Source organism: Charadrius vociferus, unplaced genomic scaffold (assembly GCF_000708025.1).
Source record: "Charadrius vociferus isolate BGI_N301 unplaced genomic scaffold, ASM70802v2 scaffold2767, whole genome shotgun sequence".
Lineage (NCBI taxonomy): Eukaryota > Metazoa > Chordata > Aves > Charadriiformes > Charadriidae > Charadrius > Charadrius vociferus.
This window is the reverse complement of record NW_009649435.1, coordinates 42,860-52,566: the sequence shown is the minus strand read 5'-3', so window position 1 is coordinate 52,566 and position 9,707 is coordinate 42,860. Positions and strand designations below refer to the sequence as shown.

General features: G+C 46.8%; 1 protein-coding gene across 1 annotated transcript; it reads left to right on the top strand.

The window, feature by feature from the left end:
* Positions 1-3: 3 nt before the first annotated feature.
* Positions 4-4,004, top strand: EXOSC2 (exosome component 2; the record flags this gene model as incomplete). The annotated part of the gene is made up of 7 exons (XM_009889513.1): positions 4-57; positions 655-744; positions 1,054-1,119; positions 1,285-1,353; positions 2,219-2,395; positions 2,576-2,704; positions 3,566-4,004. Coding segments are annotated over 7 exons (666 nt in total), but the record flags the coding sequence as incomplete, so codon positions are not given.
* Between the last annotated feature and the right edge of the window lie 5,703 nt (positions 4,005-9,707).

Here is a 9,707-nt window from a genome sequence, read left to right as displayed (position 1 = left end):
CTCTGTCGCAGGTACAACGGCGAAGTCGGCGATATCGTGGTCGGGAGGATCACGGAGGTAAAGCTCGTGGAGGAGGAGGGTGGCCCACTGCCTGGTTCTGATCCGGAGGGCTTCCCACCTTCCTAAAAGCACGTTGGTGTCCCAGTGTGGAGGCACTGCCAGCACGTGGGCTTCAAACTGGATGGGGCTCTCCATAAGTCGCTCTCTTGTAGCGAGGTTGTAGTGAGGGGGGGGTCGGTTTCTTCTCCCGAGTAACAGGTGAAAGAACGCGAGGAAAAGGCCTCAAGTTGCACCGGGGGAGTTAGATTGGATGTCAGGAAAAATTCCTTCACTGAAAGGGTTGTCAAGCACTGGGACGGGCTGCCCAGGGACGTGGTTGAGCCGCCATCCCTGGAGGTGTTTAGAAGAGGTGTAGACGTGGTGCTGAGGGACACGGTTTAGTGGTAACTTGGCAGTACCGGGTTAACGGTTGGACTCGATGATCTGAAAAGGTGTCTTCCAACCAAAATGATTCTGTGATTCTAGGCTGGAAGTAGCGAGTAGAGCTGCCTCCTCCAGCAGGCTCAGCTGGCTGCAGGACCTCCCGCCCTGCTTTTGTTCATTTTTTGAGTCTGTATCAACAGATACCTTTTTTTTTTTTTTTCTCTTCTCCAGGTTCAACAGAAGCGATGGAAAGTGGAAACCAACTCCAGGCTAGATTCAGTCTTGTTGCTGTCCTCTATGAATTTACCTGGTGGGGAACTGGTGAGTGTAGCGCATGCAGAGCACTGCCAGAACCCTGTCGTCTTCTGCTTCCATGGCAGAAGCTGGGAAGCTCTGGAGCCCGTCCCACCGCTAGCACAAGGGTAGTGTTGGGTTTTGCGGGTGGGTCTGTAGTGCTCTGATGTCTGTAACTCTCAATTACTTGGACATGATCTAAAGGTGTGGTAGTCTGCCTGATTTTCCTTTGGTGACCAGATTGTGTTTTGCATGGCATCCTAAGGTCCCCCCGCTCTTGACTGATGTTTTCTCATTCTGAGCTACGTGTAACTTCTCTCGCGTTGTGCGTTTCAGAGAAGGAGATCAGCAGAAGATGAGCTTGCGATGAGGGACTATCTGCAGGAAGGGGACCTCATCAGTGTATCCTTCCACTGCTTGCGCTCACGCAGAAGAGCCGAGGGCGTGGGGAGAGCAGCCAGACCTCGGCCAGCCCGGCTGGCAGGGAGAACTCTCTGCCGGGGGCAGCCAGCAGCTGGTGGCACTGGGCAGCGTCAGGGACCTTCTTTCCTTAAGTGGTACTGCCAGGCAGAGGTCCAGTCTGTATTTTCTGATGGTGCTGTGTCACTGCACACCCGCAGTCTGAAGTACGGGAAGGTAAGTTGTTCAAAAGCACTCGGTCTTGACCTAATTCTGCTCCAGTTGGCTTGTGTAAGGCCTTTTGGAGGGATTTTTAAGAAAAAGTTCTGGAGTAGAGTAGAATGTTGTTATAACCCATTCCTGCAGGTTAGGAAGAATCCTGGCTCCTACGTGGGAGCACCGAGCAGTGTTTCCCCAAAGCAGAGGGAATGCCCTTGAGTTGCCCTTTGAGCTGCTGCTCTCCCCGTCCACAATTACAGCCTGCGAGTCCTGTTTCCCCCACTAGCCGCTTGAGAATTAAACCCTGGGGAGAAAAATCTCCTGACTCAAACTTCATCACTCCTTTTCTGCAGGCCATCGCCCCTGTGACTTGTTTCTCTCTCCGGGGCTCTATTTTAGGCTTTACGCAGTTAGCATTTATCTCTGGTTTTGTGCATTGAAATAAGCCAAGGGGCCACTGGAGCGTAGGCTGCAGTTTGGGATTACCAGACCAAGGGTATTAGCACTTAAAAGATGAAAGCGAAGTGTGCTTATTGCACAAAGGGTGAAGGACAGTGATTGGATTAAGAGGGAAAGTGTTCTGCTAAATTGGGCCTCTCACTCCTCATTTTTCTGCAGGGATGGTTGATGTGTAGTTCCGATCAAGATATTATTAACATTTGTGCTAAGCACTTAGAGTATTCTTCATCTTCAAAGGACTGCACAGGCATTAGCTAATCCTCCCAGCGCTCCCAGAGGCAGACAGGTTTTATATTCACTGTTTCGCAGGAAAAGGTGTTAAATTGACTGGTTCCTAGAGCAGAAATGGAGTGCACATCCGTGACTTGATGTTCGCTGTGGTGGCTCATGTCTCTCATGGTGAGTCTTGTGGTCTCTTCTTCAGCTTGGCCAGGGTGTGCTCGTTCAGGTCTCGCCCTCCCTTGTGAAACGCCAGAAGACTCACTTCCACGACTTGCCCTGCGGTGCATCTGTGATCCTCGGCAACAATGGTTTCATCTGGATCTACCCAACTCCAGAGCAAAAAGACGAAGAGGCAGGGGGCTTCACCACCAACTTGGAGGTGAGGGTTCAGGGAAGAGGAACCTTCTACCAATGATGTTTTGTTAGTCTAACATAGTCAGAGGCACATGAATAACCTGAGACTTTACAGAGTTGGTATTAGGTTCATGGCAAAGCTTCTTTACAGTAGCCTTGCATTATTTCCGTATGTATTCATCTCTTTTCCTCTGTCCTTCCTCAGCCGGTTCCCTTGTCTGACCGGGAGGTGATCTCACGGCTCCGAAACTGCATTGTGGCTCTGGTTACTCAGCAATTGATGCTCTTTGACACCAGCATCCTGTATTGCTATGAAGCATCCCTTCCTCATCAGGTACAGAAACCAGTGGTGTTTACTTTATTCTGCACTGTGGGGAGGGAATGGAAAAGCCACATCAGTTGCTGCTGCTGTCAGTGAGTTTGGTGGTGGGGCTTCCTTTTGGCTTTCCAGAGCATCCTGTATTAAGTGACAATATAAGCTTCCCCCCTACTGCATAACATAAATTGCCTTGCACATCTTCAGGGATAGTTCGAAGGGTTCTGCCTCTGGCAAAGCTCAACTATTCCTATCAAGAAATAGGTACATTTTTTGATAGATGTTGTGTATCCCTTGCTGGGATCACGGACCCTCTGTGGTCCCTGTGAAAACAGTGTTAAATTTGGGATTGTGTGAGGGTACGGTGCACTTTAAGAACAAATGAAAAAGCAAGTGTCATGTATTGTACAGAGGTCAGTCTTCTGTTTGTATCCACATCCTGCAATGCTGGAAGGCTCCCTCAATTTAACTTCTTACTGTACAGCTTTTCTCTGTGATTTCTGCCAGCACAATCACTGGCAATTCTCTTCTCATAAATACAGGATCTGAATTGTCTTCTCCTTTCGTTCACAGTGGCAGCCTACTCAGCTAGATGGGATGTTCTTTTGAACTATACTTCTGTTTAAGTCGTCTCTCCCCAAATACGGATGTGTGTCCTTCAGGAGAGATTAGGAGTTGTCAGTAGCATCTCCTTTGATTTCTGTGGTTTCTGTAAGAATTGCTAACTCTGGCAAAGTTGACTTTGCCTTGGACCCTCTGCCATGGTAGTCTAAACTCACTTGCTGCTCATTGCTCTGTGTCAGGGACCCCTGTCCCCATGGTGTGTGCAATAGTAGTAGTTGCTTTTTGGTGCCAATGTTACTCCTCTTTCCACTCCAGATCAAGGACATTCTCAAACCAGAGGTGATGGAGGAGATCGTTCTGGAAACCCGACAGAGGCTGCTGGATCTGGAGGGATAGCACACGTGGCCAGAAGCAGTCATTTGAAGTCCCGGCATGGCAGCTTTTGATTCTCAGTATTTTTTTTTTTCAGTGTTCTCATCCCAAATGTTCATTCCACACTTCAGAAACCACCAAAATTCCTCATTTTAACTCCTAGGATACCTCCTGAGCCCTTTTAGTACAGTAGTACTAAATAGTACTTAAGTACAATAGCCTTTTAGTGCAGCAGCCTGAAAAATTGATATCTGACCTTTGTGAAGATGCAGGTGCAACAGGGACATATCTTCTAGCAGTTGTTGCTGTGTCTAGTGCCCTTGAACTTTGTGCAGAATGATAGAGAGGATGGGATGTGTTTTGTGATGGTTCTCTCTCCCCAGTGCTCTCTAAATGTTTTTGATTTTCCTTTACTGTGATATAGATCTGCCAGTCTGTTCTCTGACTGAGAGCTCTTGGTTTTCTCTTTAGGATTGCAGATCACAGGTACAAGTCTTCAGAGGCCAGGAGTATCCACACCCTTGCTAACCCCATTTTGGGTCTGGCTGTTCATGGCTTTTATGTCTCAAGGGCATGAGATTGAATGTAGCATGATGTGGCTGTCCACATGAGCCAGGAGCCGTGGGCGAGCAGTGCCTTCTCAGTCTGGATGCATCCTGCTGGTCCCTTTTTTATACCTGATGTGGTGAGCTCCTCCTCTGAGGAGGCTCCAATGTTGTTTTCTATTAAATATTTTACATTCCAATAAATTTTTTTGAAACTGATCAGTCATTTAGGAGTGAGTGTGTTAACTTGTCTTTCTCCAGAATGAATTGTGTCTAGCTTGAGAGTTGTGGTTGGCTCAAGTTTCCTTGTGCCAGGACAGTGAGAATGGTTGCAGTGTCCTGTTATCTCCTCTTCAGCTGTTGCTCCTCGTCCCGTTCAAGCAGGACTTGACCTTCCTCTCCAGCATACCTTCTGTACAGAGTTCCTCTGTAAGTAGATTGCCTGACGTTGTTCAGTGTCGCTCTCAGCATTGCTCCCCTGCAGGATCCCATGGAGAGGCGAGTCATGCAGCAGCTGTGTCTGGGGGATGACACTGGGAGCCCAGGATGACACTGGTGAAGATCCTCAGGCCACTGGTCAGAGGTGGGCATGCTGAACCAGTCGTTGGCAGTCAGTCACTTGCCTTCTCTGTACAGAATGGATGTGATGCTTTCCTTAGTCCATCCTCTCAGATCTCTGGTGCTATATTAGAGCTGTTTGTATTATATATGCATTATGTATATAGTATTTGTATTGTGTCAGAGCTGCTTGCACTAGAGTGCTGTAATTCTTAAAAAGGATGAAAAAGCAAAACTTCTGCCCTAATTGTCCCTGAATCTAATTCTAATGTTGCAAATTCTCATGCTTGCCTCAGGCAAAAGGAAAAATTGTTTGCTCAATTTTTTCCTGGGAACTAGAAATACCCTGCATTGCTTCTCATCTAATTGAGACTGCTCTGCCTGCGGTCCAGAGTAAGCACTAGGTGGCAGCTTCGGATCGTGTTTGTAGTATTTACCTTCCCCAGCAGCTCTGCCTCATTGCCCTGCCAAACAGCAAAGGCTGGATGCCTGCCACCGGCGCTGCTGCCTAGCTGCTAGAGCATTATGGAGCTCAGTGGCTAAGGACAAGCAAGGACATGGCTAATCCATTCTGCTGCTGCACAACTCAAATTTCTGCCCATGCTGCCTCTGTAAAATACTTAACTTCTAGGGGATGTTGGTGGAATGCTCCACACAAGACCCAGGTATTGTTATTTTTCAGTTTTATGAGGATTCCCTAATAAGCGTTGCAACAATCGCATCCTCAAGATGACTTAGGAAATCTGAAAGCTAAAGCTTGATGGTGATTCGGTTAGCAGCTAGCCCAGCCCAAACCACGACACTGTGCGTGAGGCTGGTAGCAGCATTATCCCCATCTATGTGGACAGGAACAGTGCAAAAAGGCTAAAAGCTTTAGCAGCCTCTCCATCCTTTAATTAGAAAAGTACCTCTTTTTTCCCTACCCGATTGCTGTAGTTTAGCAGCAGTTTATCTTATTACCATATGGGGAGATTCAGGGATTTCTGCTGTGAGGCTTCTGGGTATAAGCAGATTGGGGATATACAAGCAATGATACAAGGTATTTCATGTCACCTTTTTTTAAAGCATTTTTGAAGGCTGACAGAGAGGTCTGTATTTAATCCAGTAGATCTCTTTGCATCTCTGCCACTTAAACAACTCTGTGTCAGTTAAAGGGCAAAGGGGTGAAGAGACTGTACTTCAATACCACCTAGAGAGATTTGATATCTGGAAATGGTTCTGCTGATCCGGTACGTGAAAGCAGAATGCTTCTCTGTCCTCAGCCAACCTCTCTACAGGCATCTAACAGGTCAGAAAGGGCTTGGGGGGTTATGAGGCTCTTGAAAGTGCCGTTGGTAATGTGGTGGAAACGTGCTGAGTAAGTGTGCTCTGGAGGTGGTTAATTTAGAGTTGGATGATGGTCGTGGGTACCAAGCATGAGCTGTCAGACCTGCAAGGTGAGACAGTGACAGGTTCTTATAACACAGATCTTTGGAAAAGGGTGCTGGTATCTGCAGCGGGCTGCGTGGGCTGCACAGCTGAGTTGTTATATATATAATTTTTTTCCTTTTCCTTTCTCTTCTTGTTCTTTTTTTTCTTCCCCCTCTACATAGCAGTCTTTAAAACTGTGGCCTGTTTCCAGGCTTCTTATGCTAGCCTCTCTCCCCATTGTGGACCTTTTTTGGTTATTTATGCTCAATAAATAAAAACCAGAAAAACAAGGCACTCAAGATCTGGACTGCTTGAGCTCCGAGCTTTCTGATTCCTCCTGCTTGCTGCAGCATTCCTGATATTTTGGCCTTGGGGATGTACTAAATGAGGGAAGAGTATGTGACTCATCCAGTTCCTGTGCTCCCAAATAACTGGCACTTTTGTTTTTAAGCCTGAGAACGAGAGCAACAGCTGGTAAGGTTCGGTTATGGATCTTCTCTGATGTGTGGGGGCAACTGAAGGTCCCGGTATTTTCCTCCCTGGCCACGAGGGGTCATTGCCATTCTTTGCAAATTCAGCCAGTGCTTTGCCAAGTCTGAACCTAAATTCTGTAACAAAGCTTCAGCCAGGGCATTGCTGGCAGTGCCTGCAACCCCATCAAGCGCGGCTTTGCAAGTCAGCGGGTAATGAGATGAGAGTGACAAACTTGAGTGGGGACAGAGAAACCTCCTGAGCAGTTTCAAAGTTGTCTAAGAAAGGTACTAGACCAGCTGCCATTTACTGTTGATTTGTCTGAATTCCGGTGACTTTTTGCTCTCTTGACGAATGTTGAGGGCCACCAGTGCTCATCCATCTCAAAAGCAACTGGATGTGGTCACAGTTCCCACATGGAGAGGCTTCAAGTATCGCTGTTCAGTCATGACCCACAATATGGCAAATGACTTTTCCCCAGTGCCCAGCAGAGATGAGTGAGGAGGCAGATGGGGTCTGGGGGAGGCTCTGGCATCTCGGGTAGGTGGGGAGCTGGGTCCCCTTTTTCTGTAGGCAGGTCTGCATGGGAGGATGGGCAGGCTCTGTAAAAATGCTTTTGAAACAGGAAGTTCTCGAGATGTAAAGGAGGACTCCAGCAAAAGCAGTGTCCTCTTGAATTCTTGAAATACTCTGTGGGGTTTTGCTCTCTTGAATTCTTGACATAGTCTGGGATTTTGCTAGGCAACTTCTAAGCAGAAAGGGTGAAAAGGAAGAAACTATGGCTTCTCTGGTTTAAGCACAAAACCATAGTCTGAAGCAGGGTGGAAAAAACCTATTAAGTGTTCATTTTTACATGGGGAACTAAAATGCCCATGCAAGCATTAAAACAGCTTAGGCCAATAATCTGATTTCTTTGGTCACCAGTGTCGGACAGCGCGGAGCCTGTTTGCAAACCAGCTGTAGCGCCTGCCTGTGCTGCTCACTCCAGGGTTAATACATGGCACAGACGCGCTTGAAAGTGGAGCTGGTAAATAGTTCCCTTGCTGGTGAGGGCTGGTGAGGGCTGCCTGCAGAAACGAGAACACAAAATCACTTGTCTGTAGAAATAATTTTCCTGTTTCTTGGTGGCAGTGTTTGTTTCACGTACTAATACGAAGAATGGCAACCCCTCCCTTTACTCCCAGTAATAACCATTGGGATTTTAAATTTGTGCTAATGGGTTATTAATCCAATTACTGCTGCTTATTACGTTACTTCTGTATCATCCGCATGCAGTTTTGCTGTTCAGTTGAGGTGAATGGTATAAATACAAAGCTTTGAGCAGACCCTAGAAGATACTGAAACCCCACTGAGATTATAGGCAGTCTTGAAATGCTTGTCTCAGGTTCCTGAGGATCCTGCTAATTAATACGCTAAGGTTTATTATTTGGTAAAGACGTTGAAGCTTTAAGATGCTGCTATGGAGGAAGTGGAGGAAACATCACTGCAGCTGTTGGGTGTAACAACCCACAATTAATTGAAGGTAAACAGAAAAAGTATTGAAATTTCTTTTATGAAATATATGGGATGTACACAGGCCACATGCAAGGCTCAATTGAAAGAAACGCTCTGTAGACTTTTTAATTTTGCATTCACACAATCTTTCTCTCTTGGTCTTCTCTAATAATTTCTGAACCCACTGGGCAACTTCAAGTTTGTTAACATGAGACAATCACGCTCACAAAAACTGGCAGCAGGGTAGGGGACAGAAAATACAATACCCTTCAGGAAGGAGAAGGCGGCAGATACCTTGCTATGATATTTGGGAGTGACCAGCTGGCCCGTCTGCCTGTGTATAGGTATAGCCCCAGCTTAGCTACTGCACTGCTTGGGGAAACGGGAAATGCTTTTGGAGCAACTGCCAAGTGGAAAGAAGTTGGGAATTCTGGCAAAGAACCTGCCCCACTTTGCTTCTTATGATTGCAGAGCATCAGAAGGCATACCTGACTGTTGACCTGAATGATAAAGTCACCTAGTCTGTTAACTAAAAAGTACATTCATCTGCATAGATCTCAGACGAAGCAGGGAGAAGCATCTGTACAGCCTGTATAGTCCAGAACACAAGTCCTGCTTATTTGCAATTACCTTTGCGTATTTTGGTCAAGGTCTTCTGAGTATCACGGACCTGTGGTAGTCTTCTGGAGTTCGCTCTGCTTCAGCCCTGCCATAGTAGGAGAGATTATCCAGGATGCTGCAGTCGGACCCAGAAGGGAATAACTTTTTCAGTAAAGGATGGTTGGTATTGTTTTTTGTAACAAATTTCTCTCAGGCTGCTCAGCCTGTGTTGACAGACAGCTTTGTTTCCTCAGTTTCCTTCAATCCGTGGGAGCTAAGCAGGGGGTTAGATCACTGCACTGAGAAGCTGATCTCCATTATCGAGGTAAACCTGGAGAAATTCTGCTGAGTTCAAGAGATGTGACCCTGGATTTGTCTCAGCGTAATATACCAGAATTTCTCTCTCCTGCGTGTGTGTAGCACAAACAGCTTCAGTAGCTGCAATTTGATTCACTGATGGAGACATGCAATAGAAATGGTTTGGGATCAGTCTGCTGGCTAAGAATTAGTGATGTAGGAGCGGACTGGCACAACAGAGGTGGAGGATCCCGCAGGGCCGTATGAAGTGCTACATTTCAGATGCTGTTGTTGGAAGATTAAAAAAATGCTTGTCTGCCAGGGACCTTGAATATGGCGTAGGAGACATGGAGTATGTTTGGATTTGTCACAAGGGAGGAGTCGGTATAAACAAGCTGGTCTGTGTCCAGATGGTTACCCTGAGCAGGAGGCTACTGCACAAAATTGCATTTGTGTGTTCTCCTGTTGTGGAGTGAGAGCAACCGCAGACTTTTGACCAAAACACCCTGACCTCAAGCTGCTGCCTCGACCCTCTTCTATTCCCAAGGTGAACTGGTACAAGAAACTAAATATCTTCAGCGTCATCATCTGTGCTCTTTAGCTCGGGGAACACACGTGCTGCACATCTAAGGGCACCACAGTGCAGGCTGAGGAATTTAGGGGGTTAACTTCATCTTTGTACCAAATGGTGCATGAAAGTAGATGAATAA